The 17,133-nt window shown below is 39.6% G+C and overlaps 1 protein-coding gene across 2 annotated transcripts in view; it reads left to right on the top strand.

Annotated features, from left to right (window-relative positions):
- Window positions 1-17,133, top strand: part of NRG1 (neuregulin 1) — a 462,970-nt gene that overhangs the window by 154,746 nt on the left and 291,091 nt on the right. For both annotated transcript variants that reach the window (XM_033084640.2, XM_033084637.1), the window contains exon 2: window positions 12,288-12,362. In XM_033084640.2, coding sequence (XP_032940531.1) covers window positions 12,288-12,362 — 75 coding nt within the window. The remainder of the gene's footprint in view (window positions 1-12,287; window positions 12,363-17,133) is intronic.

Here is a 17,133-nt window from a genome sequence, read left to right as displayed (position 1 = left end):
AACTGAACACACTGGTGAAGAGAATAAGGAAAAAAAATCTTCAGAAAGATATTGTTGTACCTGGCAGGATGTTTTCTGGAAGCTTCCTAATTTGCTTTCTACAGATATAGTTTCTATAGAAACCAAGGTATAAGTTCAATACAACTTTATCTTTTCAAACACTCCTTTCAAAGGAAAAGTGGGTTACTGCACTGTTACAGAAGCAGTGAAAGCAGTCTTTCCAGTGTAGGACAGTTCCAGGTTCATTGCTGGCCAAGGCCAAGCCAGTCAGGTGGAGGTAATGCCTCTGTGGTAACAGATTTTAGAAGGAAAGAAAGTTATTGTGCAGATGTAATTATGTGCCAAAAAGTGAGGAGTACAAGTGTATGAGAGGAACAACTCTGCAGATACCAACGTCAGTGCAGAAAGAGGGACAGGAGGTGCTTCAGGTGTCAGAATTGTGATTCCCCTGCAGCCCCTGGTGCAGCAGCCCATGGAGAAGCAGCTGTGCCCCTGCAGCTCATGGAGATCCATGGGGATGCAGAGATCCACCCACTGCCTGTGAAGGAACCCCACACCAGAGCAGGTGGGTGGATGCCTGAGAGGAGGCTGTGACGCTGTGTGGGCCTGGGCTGGAGCAGGGTTCTGGCAGGGAGCTGAAGACCTATGGAGACAAGATCCCATGCTGGAGCAGGTTCCTAATAGGACTTGTGACCCTGTACCCACTGGAGTAGGCTGTCTTTGAAGGACTGCACCTTGTGAAAAGACCCAGAGCAGTTCATGAAGAACAGTAACCCTTGAGAAGGACTCATGCTGGAGAAATTCCTGGAGAATTGTTTCTTGTGTGACCCTACACTGGAGCAGGGGAATGACTCCTCTCCCTGAGTAGTGGGAGAAACAGGGTGTGATGAACTCACCATAATCCCCATTCACTGTGTCCCTGCATTGCTGGAGAAGACGGCAGAGCTGGGGAGAAGGGAAAAGTGGGGGGAGGGTGTTTTTGAGATTTGTATTATTTGTCATTATCTTGCTCTAATTTTCGTTAGTAATAAATTCAGTTAATATCCTCAAGCTCCATCTGTTTTGCCTATGATGGGAATCAAAAAGTGATCTTGTCCTTATCCCAATTAATGAACTTTTTGTTATATTTTCTCTCCCTCATCCAGTTACAGAGGGAGGTGATAGAGCAGATTTTGTGGGCACCTGACATCCAAACAGGGTCAACACACCACAATAAATCCTCCTGTTAAACCGTAGGAACTCACTTAAAGTCAGGGAATAAGCTAGCTGTGCTTACCCATGGTAGAATCCGTTTGGTAATAAACTGCTGGACTCTATCCCGGGAAGGGGAGCCTCCTCTATCTTTTGCCTTTGTCCATGTGGGTTCTACGCTCTCCTCTTGTCCAGAGATAGCCAGAGGGACCGGTGGGAAGAGGATAAACCCACATGCAAGAGAGAAGCAGAGCAGTTGTCTACTTTTGTCAGTCTTTCACCTTTTTACATGTCCTGGTACAGAGACATTTGTTCATAACACCAGAAAAATGTGCACAATTGGGAGCATAACTTCAGCATCAAATGTTCACCAAAACATTAAATGTTAATGAATGTTTGCCTGTGCAGATACCGCAAGTGGATATAGCTATGTGCATCATATATCCCATTCCTAAATCCTTTTAATCTTTTTATATATAGGGCAAAGTTGTTAAAACTGATGCCAGGAATGCAAATACCACTGTTCAGAGTTTTCCATTTGCACTTCATTATCTGAATGCACTACCGAGAAATCAGGGTATTAATTTTCTTTTGAAAGCTACATAAGGCTTGGAGATGGCTCTAGATTCTGGTATTTTTTATTGGGGCAAGAAGAAAAGTTAAAATATTATCTTGGATTACAAATACTAACATAATTTAGAGAAGTTATTGAAATGTCTCTCTTTCCTAACTCTGTGACCAAGGATATTCAGACAATGTGTTTATATCCATGACACTGGTTACTTCCTGCATGTGATGAAGCCAGATTCTAACCAAGAAAAGGGCAAAGATTTCGTGCCTTATGTGGTCCCCAGGAATCCCAGGGTCCCCTGGGTCCCCAGACCCAGGGTGTGTGTTTGCTTACTATTGGAGACAAGATATGTGTAGGAAGAGGCTTCGTTTTCTTCCTTCACTCAGGGAAGAGTTATGGGGAAGTAAGCAGAGACAAAGGAGCCTGCTCAGTCTGGATCTACCTTTCTCCTGAAAGGCTTCACTGCTTAGACAGTGAAGTGAAACCTGTGTTTGATGAAGACAAAAAATCAAGCAGAAGAGCTACAGCAATGCCTTGCTATCCATGCATGGGAGGATTCGAGCACCAGGATCAGGAGGAATTATTTCAGAGCAGTCCATGATTGCATCACTGGACTTCTGAGATACGTAATGCAATGAGCTCAATATTTTAAACTTTATTTTAAAGTACTTCTTTCTTCCTAGCAAACAGTCACCAGATAAAATAAGCATGCTTGCCATCTAATTCACACACCTACCTGCCCCTTGAAATTACGTGTCTAAAATGCATTCTTCCTACAGCTGGATGAAAGAGAGACTTGTGATTATCCTGCAGTGATGCAGCCTCCTCACTTCATTCAACAAATCCAGAACCACAGGAATTATTACTCTTTATTCAGGCCACAACTGATGGAGTACATGAAATAAGCTTGCTGGGAAGATACACAAGCTTTGATTTGACTCCAAGTGAAAATGAATTTGATACATACCCCCCATTCCCACTAATCATTGCAAATTACTATCAGTGCTTAAAATCACCCTTCTACGTCTGTGTGTTCGGCCTCTGCAGCAGCTTGGTGAGACCAAACTCCCTACTTATGCCTGTTCACTGAGCTCTTTGCTCACTTTTGAACCTACACTTTCGATCAGCTAAACATGCTCTGCTGTTGCCTGGTAGAGGAGTTCAGCTCTGGTGAATGGAAGCTTCAGGGAGTGCTTGAAGCTCTCCCAGGAGACAAGCGTTTTCCATCCACATGTCAGTAAATTTGGAAAATGAGCAAATTGTCAGTATAAGGGACAGAGAAGAGGAACTCCTGAGCTATGTTCTTCTCATCCCAAACATCAGTTGCCTTAAAGCTTTTGGTCTTTGAGATAACTGGTATACTGACACCTTCTTTCTTATCTCTCAGAGAGTTCTGGAACTTAATTAATTAACATTTGCAAACTATGAACACTTCCTCTGATAGGAGTTATTAGTATCACAGCAAAATGTGAATAATCTTGGCATGCTTAAACTAGCTTTCATATAGGCAAAAAGAGAATGAATGACACTGCATCATAGGAAATATCACAGGTTATTTGAAATGCCATAATCCTTCTCCTATGGATTTCTGGGCTATTTTTATAATACTAATTCTGATTAAAAATACTAAGTCTGACTGTCAGCTATAATCCATGCTTCATCCCTGCATATCTAGCAATGTTAAACACTCTGACTAGTCTAAAGGCTTTTAAAAATATTCCCATGTGTAGAAACCTATGAGGAATACATACAAGCCACACATATTCCCCTGCTTCTGCAGTGGGAAGATTTTATGGAGCTACACATAAGCCATCAGGATGGGTACTGTATTTAGTGTATTGACTTTGATTATGTCACAGTTTGATAACAGCTGATTTAGGTTTTAGCTATCTGTAGTTCTGAAGTGAGTAATTGGAATTCAGCAGTGATGGCACACTGACAAAAACTGGTTCTTTTAGTTTTCCCTTTTTTTCTCATTTTGATAGCTTCTCAGCTCCCCTCTTTATAAGCTAAGAAGCTGTATAAAAAATGGGCTGGAAATGCATCCACTAAAATGAGTGGTGCTGAAGGCTGCTGCTGTAGCCTGGTGCCTGTGCAGGTATGGGTGCTTTGAGCTTTGACAGACTTCAGCCAGGCAAAAAAAAATTCCCAAAACTATGCAGCATCATGTAACTCATGATAGCAATGGAGAAAAATGCATAACACTGAAGTTATCTTGTGTTCCTAGGCACTTTTACCTCACTTTATGTTGTACTTTAGGCTGTCAAGACTGCAGATAGAATTGCATTGAATCCTACATCTTCCAACTTAAAAAGATTAGCTAACCTTCCCAAGCTGCACAGCTATTCTAAGAGGGTTTTCAAGCATAAAGCATGAACAGTATAGGACTAGTTTGCAATTCAAATGAGAAAAATATTGTAAAAAGACTTTTTTAAAAAAAATATGTAATCTGATGTTGTTTTTCAGTACCCTGTCTGTGAAAGCAGGACCTTTTTCTCAGCTTTCTGAAACCTAACTTGACAATCCAAGAAGCAATTAAGCTAGAATATGTTCCTCTGTTTATCTGGTCTTTAAATAATTTAGAGGCTGAAATTAGTTCAATTTTTTGTTTTTTGTATTGAATGGTAATAACTTTATTCATTATATGAGCAAGTAAACAGCAGACAAATTGTGTGAGGCACGTAAAAGTGGGAAAGGATTAAGAAAAAAGTATGGGCAGAATGTAATTGGTCCTGCAGATTTTGGTAGCTGCAGCATGAAGATGGACAGATGGGAAAAGTGTTTAAAACATTTAAAAATATTTTACTAGAAATCATCCCATTCAAGTCTCCATTTCCATTTAGCTTTATAACTTCAAATTCTTTATTTCCATCTGATATATTACTATAACAAATGCAGCCACATAAACTTTGTTCTTAGAGGAAAGTTGGGATTCATTTGCAATATGGATGTGTGTAAGAATACCAACAGAATATATCAGATTTTAGTTTTGTAGCTGAAACTTAAAAAGTGATTTGAAAGCAATGCTTTATATTAAACATTTGAGAAATTTCTCTGTAGGAAAGGTGATTGCATGCTAAACAAAGGAGAACACTGTAATGTTACACTGCAGTTTCTGCAGTGGTTACACCGTGCCCTGGGGGAGAATGACCCCCAATGTTGTCTTACTTGGACCATGTAGGTATAACTCAATCACTACTCTCCTTCACAAAGACTGTTCTCAGTTTTCAGAGTGGGGCACCTGATAAGAAATTAGTCTTCAACCCAGTGTATTCAACATTACTGGAGGAAGGTTGTTTTGTAGTGGGGAGGTACATGGATTGGTCAAGGAGAAGGGCTATGAACAGAAGTAACTATGATCATTTCAGTGCGGTGGAAGGTGGGTGTGGAGAGAAGTGGCAGGGGTTTGATGAGGGCATAGCTGGTGGGGGTTTTTTGAGGACAGACAGTAACTGTTTTGAAAGCACAGATGGTGGTTGGGATGTAGGAATCTGTAGAAAAGCAAGACTTGAAGGATGTCTAAGCCACTTTTTCAAGTGGGCTATGAGTTCAAGTTTCTCTGTTTACAAGCATGCTTTTAGCAAGATTTTAAAAGAATGTGGGTGAGTCTTCAGAGTGCATGGACTTAGCACTCTGTGCAAACCTAGCTCTAAATAACCCAGGCTGTCTCCCACCACAAAAGTCAGTGCAGTCACTGGTTACTTTGAAAAACTGTGTTCAGCTGTCCTAGAATTATGTTTTGGTGAGTCCACGAATATGAATTATTTTTCTTACATGTAGTAGCCACTGTGTAAGTGTTCTTTGCTGCTGTTTGATTAATATTCTGTAGGCTGACCCATTTACTGTTAAACAAAACCACAGAGTGACTGTCTTTGCATGACTTTTTTTTTCACGACTTTAGAAATCAGTTTCATCTTTCTGTCATATAACCATGACACAAACTATGCTATATCAATAAACTGGGATTATTTTTTAGATTCCTGCAAGGTCCTCCCTGCTTCTTGACTCCTATCTCTCCAGAGATGCTCTTTTCCTCTCTCACAGCCTTAGGTGGTTGTACATTACTGGTTGTGTCCATTCCCCAAGTAAGAACAAAGAAAAGATATGATTATCAGCAGGATATCTTGAAGCCTCAGTCTCTAGAGATGAATACTCATCAAAGCAGGTGACTGTCAATTGGCTTCCATTTCATACACTTCTTTCTTCTTTGAAATTATGGAGTGTAATTACCCTTATCCTAAATATCATCACATCCAGAAGCCTTATGGAGTCACACAGAAACTGTCAAAACAGATGAAACCAGCGTGCACTAACCCATGCGTCCTGTACAACAAAATAAAGAATAGGGCAAGGACTTAGTGTTGCTTCATAACCATTGCCTGAATTTTTGTAAGTAGTGTCTATGGGACTTCTGAGACAGAGATATATGCTTAGAAGCCTGTCAGCACTTTATTATTTGACTGAAAAAAATTGTCTCTGCTCATTTCCCTGTGATGTTTATCTTTTCTTAGACATCATAAAATTCCTCAGCTACCTTACTTTCTTTAACACAAAGGGGTGGTGTTTCCTGGAGTTTACACATGTTTGTAAAGATGGATTAGAGACATGACACAGGCACTAGAGTTACTGCTGGTTTTGAGTTCATGTCCCACAGGAAGAAAACTCTTGCAAAGAATACTTTAGTTTTGGTGCACCTGGAAATCTTTCACACGTAGTCTTACTAGGCTGCACACATAAACTCCAAAGAAAATATATGTAAGGAGTAGGCTGGCTAGTGTTACCAAATAATTGTTTTTGAGCTCTGGCTGACAAATACCAGGAGCTGGCTATCTTAGTAGTTCCTTAAGTGAACTAAGAATCTGATCCCATTCCATTTCTTTAACAATCCTTTTTAGTTCTAATTTTCAAGATGAACACAACAATGCTCCATCCAGTGGCATTTACAAAGAACAAAAACACACAAAAATCCACTCTACTTTGGAGACTTCTCATAAGGAAAGCCAGAACATCAGAGTCAGAGTTTCTCTGACTTGGTGCATTAGTTTCTGAGTGCAGCTCCCTGCAGGATATGATAGATGGCATTGTAGTGGGGGTCTGCTACAGGCCACCCAACGAGGAAAGTGCTCTGGATGACAGGGCACTATAGACAAATAGAAGCAGCTTTGTGTTCACAGGCCCTGGTCCCCATGGAGGCTTCAGCCCTGTCAATATCTTTTTGATGGACAACATGGAAAAGCACAAGCAGTCCAGGAGGCTCCTGGAACACGTTGATGATAACTTTCTTCTCCAAGTAATATGAAGAAAGGTGCTATGCTGGATTTTGTTCTCACCAACAAGAAGAGGAGGAGGATGTAAAGCCCAAAGGCAGCCTGGGCTGCAGTGACCATAAAATGTGGAATTTCAGATCCTCATGGCAGTGAGGAAGGCACACAGCAAGCTCACTACCCTGGACTTCAGGACAGCAGATTTTGGCCTCCTCAGAAATTTGCTTAGTACCATGGGATAACTCCCTGAAGGGATGAGAGGCCAAAGAAAAGTATTCAAGGATATTCAAAGATCACCTTCTCTAAGCTCAGGAGTGATGCATCCCAGTAAGGAGGAAGTCAGGCAGAAACAGCAGGAGTCCTATGCAGATGAATGAGGAGCTCCTGGACAAATTCAAACACAAAAAGGAAGAGGATGGAAGCAAGAACAGTAGTTTGGGAGGAGAGCAGAGATATTGTCTGAGCAGCCAGGGATCAGGTTAGGAAAGCTAAAGACTTGATTAAATTAAAGTTGTTCAAGGATGTTTAGGGCAACGAGAAAATCTTCCATACATACATCAGTGATTAAAGGAAGACTAGGAAAAAATGTGGGCCTCTCCAGAAGGAAACAGGAGACCTGGTTAACTTGATCATGGAAAAGGGTGAGGTGCTCAGAACCTAAAGGTGCATAAGGCTTTTGATTCTGATGAGATGCATCCATGAATTCAAAGGGAACTGTGGGAGAAAGTGGCTATACCACTATCATACTTAATAAGTTGTGGCAGTTTGGTGAAGTTTCCTCTGACTGGAAAAGAGGAAATATAATGTCCATGTTTAAAAAGAGGAAAAGGGAAGACCTGTGGAGCTACAGGTTTGTCATTCTTGCCTTTGTGTCTGTCAAGATTGTGTAGCAGATCCTCCTAGAAACAATGGTAAAATTCATGGAAAGTAATAATGTGACTGGTGACAGAAGTGTCTTCACTAAAGGCAAATGATGCCTGAGAAATTTGATGGCCTTCTATGATGGGGTTACAGAGGTAGTGGATGAGAAAAGAGACTGATACCATCTACCTTGATCTATTCAAAGCATTTGGTACTGTCCCACAAAGTATCCTTGCCTCTACACCAAAGAGACATGAATTTGATAGAGGGACCATTTGGTGGCTAAGGAGTTTGTAAGAAGAAATCAGCTGATGGTGTTTGTTTCCACAGGGCTTTGCATCTGTTCTGGAGGGAATTCCTTGCTCCTTATATTGCCCTGGCTGCTCTTTCTTGGCCATGGTGCAAATTTGGGAGGCTGAAGGTGAAACACTGAATCCTGGCTTATTGTCAAAGAGGGCTGAGGATGCTTCCTGTTGAAAACAAACACCACCATCTTGCTGCTAGAGGTACATTTCCAGGATGCCCAGTAACCTGCTAATTTTCAGGATCTACCACTGTGTAAACTACACTTCCATCTTTTAAAAATTGAAATAGGTAACTCCTGTTTCATTCCTTGAGCAGAAAGGTATTTGCCAAAAGAGATTTTAGGGACTACAATTTCTCTGTATGTCCTTTATCTTGACTTTTATATCTGTGCAAACACAGCATCTTTTTTGCTGCTTTGATTCCCCCAGGACACTATCTTGCATTTTGCACTGTTCATTCCAGATATCTCTGGTTGAATTGTACAGAGCACTTCATGTGAAACCAGGTAGAGAATGCAATAGATAACTAAATTTGCTTTTTTTTTAGCTGGTGGAAAGTATCTCTCTTGAAGGCATCACAGCACCTGTCAGTGGTTAATCTCTCAAATGTGTGGCAGGTAAATACTGACATTTAATATTACTAAATACCTCTGTCATGACTCATAAAAATATGCAGGTTGGGAGGACTTGTGGAGGTTGAAACTGCCTCCTTCTCCTCAAAACTAACACTACTCCAGCTAGTGCTCTTCACAGTGACCAGATTTTTTAAAATAGCTCTAAGAATGGAGTATTCATGACATCCGTAAGACTGTACAGTGGCAGTCTTTTTCTTTGGGGAAAAAAATTCCTAAACTCTCTAAGTTAGTGTTCTGTGTTGCATCTTGTGCCTGATAGCTCTAACCCTTTCTCTGTGCCTCTCTGAGGAGAGTCTGTCTCCATCTTTTTTTTCCCCTCCCTTGTGGCTGATGAAGAGAGCAGTAGGTCCCTGTTAACCTTCTCCTCTTAACCCTGCCTTAAAAATCATTACCTAGCATAAAAAAATGTAAGTATGATGGCTTTAATAGTCTGGAATCTGAGCAGGAAGGAATCAAGTTTTCAGGCTTTTATGCACTACTACAAAACTATTGTTCTTTTTGTCTGGACTTTTTATTGTTTCTATAGATCAGTGGTTCTCTACTTTTCCTTTTTATAAAGAAGCTAAGCTGTAAATAAGTGTGCTAAGAAAATAAAAGAAAATCATAGCACTGCTGAAATTATAAATGCAGTTTTTATTGAAAGTGGTTTTGTGACCCATATAAACATATTTCAGTATGTAGTATTGCTTCAGGGCTTCTGAAATAGTTCACAGTTTCCCTAAAAAAAGGAAAAAGCAATTCACAAAGTCCAAAGAGTTTTGACAAATGACAGATAGTAAGCATTTTTCAGCAGCACTGAAAAGATAGGATATATGTTTATACCTTAAAAAACCACCACTTCTGGTTTCTTATTTCTTGCTTTGAAGACACCTTCAAGAGACTTCACAGAAAGATATGGTGGCAAAATGTGTTAACTCAGAATTTGGGCAGAGAGGTTTCTACAAGCCTTGTACTTGAGTCTTTTCAGTTTTAACATGTAAAAAATGTTTCAAGAAATAAAGACTTAATTCGAGCGGTAGTGAGTTATTGAAAAATATTGAACATTCAAAATACCTTTGTAAAGAAGCAAAGGCATGAAAAGGAGGGGGTAAACAATCTGTGAAGGATGAGTGCTAAATAATATGCAATTAGAGAAATCAAAGCTATTATGCTAAAATAGAGGCTGGAGATCAAAACGACTTGGAATAGAGTTGGGCAATTTCTGGGAAAAACTTTATAAGCAATAAGAACACCTTTGAAGTCTTTTCTTAGAAAAACGTGGAACAAATGAAGCCTAAATAGGTAGCATGATGTTTTTTAATACATCTGAGAAGGCTGTTTTGGAAAAACTAGAAAAATAGCACTGAATAAAGAGTACTTCTGAACAGAATGTGATCTTTGAAAAAACAATAGGGCAGTGTTTCATCACCTCACTTTCCTCTCATTGAGAGAATGTGGGCTTTTGTCACATGTAAAACAGCAAGGGAACAAGAGCTCATGACCAAATTCCTATCTTTTGCTTATTCCTTTAGCAATCATGAATGCATTTGTACTATTGGTGATTTTTAGTTAAAAGCTTTTGCAGGCAGACATATAAATAAACAGCAGCATGCAAATAAGTGTGTTAAAGCTCAAAAGTGACTGAGATCTTCTGTCGAAGTTAACCCAAGAATAGTAAATTAAAGCTTTATAATACACCAGAACTTGGTGAATTTGACTATACCTTACTTTGGCTGATTCCGCTGCAAGGTAGAGATTATACAAGTGGAATTCCCCCTCAGTCTTTTCACTTTCAAGACACAAATTACTTCAGTGCTATTGCTCTGCATTTATATAAGTAGGTGAAAGTCTGTCAGCAAGAACTTAGCATTAATTGCTCTTCAACTAGTATAATGAGTGTTTCTAGATGGTGTAATGCTTATTTATGCATTCTAAAGCTTTCTCAAATGAAGCTTAATTCCACATGTCCTTTCTGAAAGATCCTGTAACTAATGTGAATGCTGTTACATAACATCAAGGAATATTTCTGGTTGGAAGAGAATTCAAAGATCATTAAGATCCAGCCCCCCTGCCATGAACAGGGACACCTTCCACTTAACCAGCTTGGTCAGGATCCCCTCCAGCCTGGCCTTAAATACTTCCAGAGATGGGGGATCCACATCTTCTCTTTTCTGGGCAACCTGTTCCGGTGTGTCACCTCTATTAAGAGATACTTCCTAATATCTAATGTAAACCTACTCTCTCTTTTATCATCCATCTTAATTATTAAGTAGTGTATATGACCCAGTCAGATTCTATGACAACTAATGAACTCAATAAAGAAACTGCTTATTTATAGCATGATATTTAGAATCCCTCACTGTTGCCATAATAGCTGGGCTGAAGGACAGATGCCAAGATCCTCTCTTCCTCACTGGTAAAATCTGCTGTTTACATGGCAAATGTCATTGGTGCTCATGGTTTCACTATACTGTAGCAGCAGCACAGAAACTTTATTTGTTAAAAACTCCATGACCCTTTCCAATTCCTTGAGTTGCTCACAATATAGCACATAGATACTCAATGGTCCTACATCAACACTTCAGAGAAGGCAGTAAGAACTAAAAAGTGGAGAACTAGATTGAAAATATAGTGACTATTAACTAAAATGTCAAAATATGTGGATTAAAATGTTTTCAAACTGAGAGGTTCTCAGTCTTCCACCTCCGGTGCCTCACTTACAGAGCAGCACATCTGAAATGAAGAACACCAGAGATGTCTGATGCCTGTACCTCTGCACCTTCTGTGACAGGGCCTATTCCCTCCATAGCAAAGTCACAAACGCAATCTGCAAAGGAGACACATGTCAGGTTAATAACACAGCCCTTGCTGACCTAAATTCCAGAGAGGATTTGAATTGCACTTTTTTTGAGGGTAAAGGTATTCATAACAAGAAATGCTGCAAATATACTTTTCTGCTGCATCCAGTGTCTATTAATGAACAAGACAGCAGGTTTGACATGCTCATATTTGACATTCAGGTCTTATCGTATGCATCTGTCCTTACAGAAATGTTGAAAGATAAACTCAGTCTTGACAGTCTGATCTTCAAGGGTCTTATCTCAAATATCTGATTTGTCAGTGAAATCCCACACATACTTAGTGCAATAGCATCCTCTATTCTGCAGCTTGCGTGTCCTCCACCCTCTTTAATGACATCTGTTAAAGGAATTTCCAGTAGGCTGACACTCAAAGTAAATGAGATAGCTTGGAAGAACTCTATATACAACCATTTTGCCTGGATTTTGGCTGGGAGGTGTGTTGGTGTGCATGAAAAAGTGTGTATGTTGGAGGGGGGAGGAATTTACGGTAAGAGATTGTGTTAAAAACAGTAGATGTTGTTTGCATATCTGTTCAGTGATATCTAAACATTCCCTTTTTCTCCCGTCTTTCTGTCTTCTTCCCTTCCCTTCCTTTTTTCTCTTCTGCCATTTACTGTCAGAAAGGGCCACGTCTGAAGGGCCAGTTCAGTACAGCCTGGCACCAACACAGACGGACGTCAACACCAGTTCCAACTGTGAGTCAATTTGCAATTGGGGGACTCTTTGAAATGGTATTGGTTTATGTGCATGTAGAAGCTGCAAGAATTCTGCAGAGGGCTTCCAGAACAGGGAGAGAGAGGTTTGTTAGCTCTAGCTCTCTCTGGTTGGAGTAGCATGCAAATTTTTGATGTCTTATTAAATTGCTTTAGATAAATGTAGCTTTTATAAATACACAAGTATTCTGCTATGTGAGGGTCAGTGCAAGAGAATTTTACCAGCAGAAGAGACTTTTTGAGCTGGATGCTGTTCAGAGAAACCTGTCCACCAAGAAAGCTTAGGACACCTCATCTGATTAAAGAGGCTGGAAATTATGCCTCAGACAAGGACCTTCATTGAATTATTTTCACAGTTAGATACAAGAGCTGCCAGTCTTAGATTTGTGTAGGAACAGTGATCTGTGTTAGGACAGGTTAAGAGACCTTGGTTTCAGTTTTGAGGTGTTTGAGGTAACTTGGCTGCTGTCAGTTTGATTCTCTGCAGGAGGACTGCAAGGGTGAAGACAAGACCTTGCACAGTTCTCTCTCATTATGCATGTGCATAAAGCTATCCAACATTTGTGATCCCAGTCCCCAGTGGTCCATGCTCCTGATATGTGTGTTGGGTGAAGATACTCCTTATGGAATTGTAGGAGGGGAGAAAAGTTTGTTACACAAGAGCAAGTGCAAAATGACCTCTGCTCTTCACTGCTCCTGAAAGGTGCTCCTCTTCCAGGTGACATTCTTGGTCCCAACAAGCTTTGGCCCAGCATCACGGAGAAAGTTGCTGGGGAAGGAGATAGTGATTTAAAGTAGGTAATTGTATCAGCTGCAAAATTTGAGAGGACGTGATGGCAAATGCAGAGGACAGCAGAAGGCAAAAAGAGGAAGAAGGCTCTAATATCCCTGTACTTCAAAGACATATGTGAGGATAAGTGGGAGAGTACTGGTTCAAGACTATTAGAGCTATAAAATTTGCATAATTTCATTCATGGAAAGGTAATATATAGCAGTTACACTCTACTATACAGTGAAGTGATTAATACTGTTTTTTCTAGAGGCATTTTGTTCAGCTGAGTGCTAAAATTTTCCATGATTCTACTAAAAATCTATCTTCTGTACATAGATAAAGCTTTTACATAGATAAAGCTTTTTATTAATATACTTGAATATATTAGTAAAAATCTTGCTCAGAAACTGTAAAAATTACTAATAACGTCATAAATTATGCTGTATTCTGTTTTCATGGAAAATTCACAACACAGACCGATGTCTCACTGATCTATGATTCCTAAACAAAGAATTTCTTCAAACCATACATTTTCATTGCAAATTCTTGAGTGAGTCATACTATGTTTGTCCTGCCTTTTAGTTTCTGATTATTTGTTTAAGTCCCACAGTTCCTGCAGTCCAATGGCTACTTCTGTAAACTATTGTTTGGAAATGTTGAGATCCTGGGCAGTGCATCAAAACAGATGGTTTGTCAGCTGTGTCAAGCCTGTGAGCAGTTCTGTCTGTCAGTAAGCACAAAGACATGGGCCTTGAGATCAACAGGAGACTTACTGTTAAGCTGCAGCACTCACTTAAGCAATCTGTGCTTGAATCTGGAAGTGATTTTAAAAAATTTTAAAATCCCTCAAAGATGGGAAGTTGAATACAGACAGAATTCAGACTGATGCTTCACTCATCATAGAATGCCTAGCAACAAATGAGTGGATATGAACTAAAACTCTGGGATTATATTTCTACCAGGTCTTATGTGGAAAACAAACAAACAAACAAAACAAACAAACAAACAAAAAACATCAACAACCTCAGACAAGTAGAGCCCCATTGTCTGGGAGAGAATCAGTTTCAAAGCAGGTCTTGAGTACTTGAAGTCTGAAATGCAATGCACTATCCTATTTTTCCTTTTAGCTTACCAGTTGTTCATCCTGTACTTGTCTAGAGCAGCACTCTATTTCTGGATTTTTTTTTTCTTCTTAGTCAAGTTGTTAGAGCACTTAATCAAACTTCAAGATGGATTGTGATTACATCTTAAGCTCTTCTTTGTACAATGTTTGATTTTGTTAATGTTTGTTGTGGTTCCTCTCTACTAAGTTTGAGACTGCATGCACTATATGGCAGGAAAATTCAGACAAGAAAAGCAACAGTCTAGTAATACCAAAAAGGTGAGATATTGATTAAGGCTGTTCAAAATACTTGACCAATAAATGTCTTTTTTTCACCTCCATTCATTGGTTCATAACCTCTCTGAGTCACCTCGTTGGACACTGAACTTGCATAGCTTAGTTTTGAAATTATTATGGTCAAGCAATTTGTGAAGATTCACAAAAGCACCTAAAAATATTTTTAGGACTTTATTGTTGTTATTATTGAGGGTGTTTTATTGTGAAAGACAAGCCTTTTACAAACAGGAAGAGATAGTCTATCTATGTTGGCAGACTAAAGATCAAGAAAAAGGAAGGGGTCCAGGCTGTTTAAGCCCTGTAAAAATGTAGAAATCTCCAAGAGATAGAAAAGGGGCAGAGAGAGGGTATACAGTCCCCATTCTTGGAGATTTTCAAAACATCATTATAAAAGGCTTGGAGCATGCTGATTGAACCTGTAACCCATGCTTTGAGTAGGATAGGGGTTGGACTGCATGTCTTCCATATTGACCTTCCAAAAAGTGTCATTTTTAAATTCTATTGTCTGTGATAAATTCAGTAGCAAAGTGCTCTGCATTAAAACCTCATATAGCCTGATGCTTGGTCTAGTACCTAAGCTGCAAAAAACATCCTCCTTCTTTGGAACTAAGCTGTCTCCTCCAAAACCACCAGATGAGTGTTGTCTTTTGGTAGCATGCAATGGACAGAAGAATGTGATGTGATTTTTTTTTTTTTTTGCATAAAATTTAAATGAAATCTGCTATATACAAAGACCAGCTAAGAATTTAGGAAAAAAGGTTTGTAAATTGAGCTGACAGTCTCAAACAGGTAGAGAAATCATTCTCCCCATAAGACTGATGCTGACCGAATTTTTTAAAGGGCAGAAAGACAAAACTGTTCTCTCACAGATATCCTGGGGATCAGAGCTAGAGGCGTCTCACTCTGACAGCACTGTTCCTGTTGTTTAGCTAAATTGTATGGGCACGTCCTGGGGCTGTCAATCCAGTTAAGTCTACACCAGTGTTTAGAAAAGAAGTAGATATTCTCCAAAGGCTAAATGCCAGAGACTTTGATGTGACTTTGTGATAAAGTCCTGGACTCTTTCAGTGGGAAGAAAGCTTTGCTGCATTAATATAATGACTTGTGATATCACATCTATTACTCTTTTACTGTGTGTTTTCAAATCCTGGACTCCTATTTAGCTTTGATGGACAACAGATTTTTAAGTTTCAAATGGTTTTGGCATATTTACTTTTCTGTAGTGATGGTAATCTAAATGGAGAGGTCATTATAAATTCCTGCTGTGCACAATAAGCTGTAAAATTTTACCTGAGGTATGGTCTGTGGGAAAAGATGATAGCAGATGTGCTCTTATACCAACTGACATAGATGTGAAAAACATAATTTTCTGGCACAATAGACACTGTCCACATCTGAAACAGAAGCAAAAAATTTCAAGCTACCATGTTACATTATAGGTTTCTGGAATCTTGTATTTTTCATCTGAAAATCTCTATTCAAAATCCACAGAGGCTTCTTGGGTGTCTGCTGTTTATTTTAGTGGATTTGGGAGTAAGTATTACATCAGCAAGATAAACGGTTGTACTTCCATTTATAATGTTTTCTGCTTTTTTCTTGCTTTCTATATACCCTTAGGAGCTTTTTCTTTGGCCATTCATTAAAAACCAAACTAGTTGCCTTCCTTAGACATGTCAAATTGTTTCTGCAGTCTGCTGATGACTGCTAGTTCTGCTGACAGATTTCAGACAGAAAATTTTGAAAATTAATCTATATTGCCAACAGCACTGCTGCCACCTGATTGTGCTATTAGAAGAGTTAAACTCTTAGCCTTTCTATGCTCTGACTTATACACCGTGATGCTTTGATTCTGTCCACCTCTTAATCATGTCTGTCACAATACAAATTAGATGGAAAATCTTCACAGGAGCATCCTGCCCACAATTTTAACTTTAGCATAAAATAATTGCCTAGTGCTTTCTATGGAAACATTTCATTTCATCACAGTTGGCAATTTCAAATTATTGTTTTTGTTCCAGTTAATGGGAGCTGCAACAGAAATGTCAGTCTGGCACATATCATGGTGACAAGATCTGCAAGCAGCAGAGAAACAGCAGCTTCTGAGTGAGAGGGTCAATAGTTCATGTGAAGCAGCTTTTAAGGACAGTAGGATGTCTGGACACCAAGCGTTTGCAGTTACAGGTTCCTAAAGCTCATAGGGTTTTATGCACATCAACACCTTTGGTGTGAATTTATGAGATGACAGGAATATAACATCACTGATCTCTTTCTGAGGTGATGACGCACACCACTGCTGGATTCCATCCTTCAGGTTCCGTAGCTATAACACTGAAACAACATGGGAGGAAGCCTGCTTTCTCAGGTGAGGGGAGCAGGCAGAGGTGATGGCAAAAATCAGATACAAGCTCATGCCCGTGCTTGGTATGAGACTGGTAAATCAGGAGAGTCTCAGCCGTGTCAGTACCACTGCAGGATGAGTCCCAGCAAGACACATCTATTGCTTGAGGTGGGAGGACAGGGAAGAACCACTCATAAGGTTCAGAAAGAGAAGAACTTCATGTTTAAACACTTCAAGGTGTTAA

This window comes from Catharus ustulatus, chromosome Z (genome assembly GCF_009819885.2).
Source record: "Catharus ustulatus isolate bCatUst1 chromosome Z, bCatUst1.pri.v2, whole genome shotgun sequence".
Lineage (NCBI taxonomy): Eukaryota > Metazoa > Chordata > Aves > Passeriformes > Turdidae > Catharus > Catharus ustulatus.
This window is presented reverse-complemented; position numbering and strand designations above follow the sequence as displayed.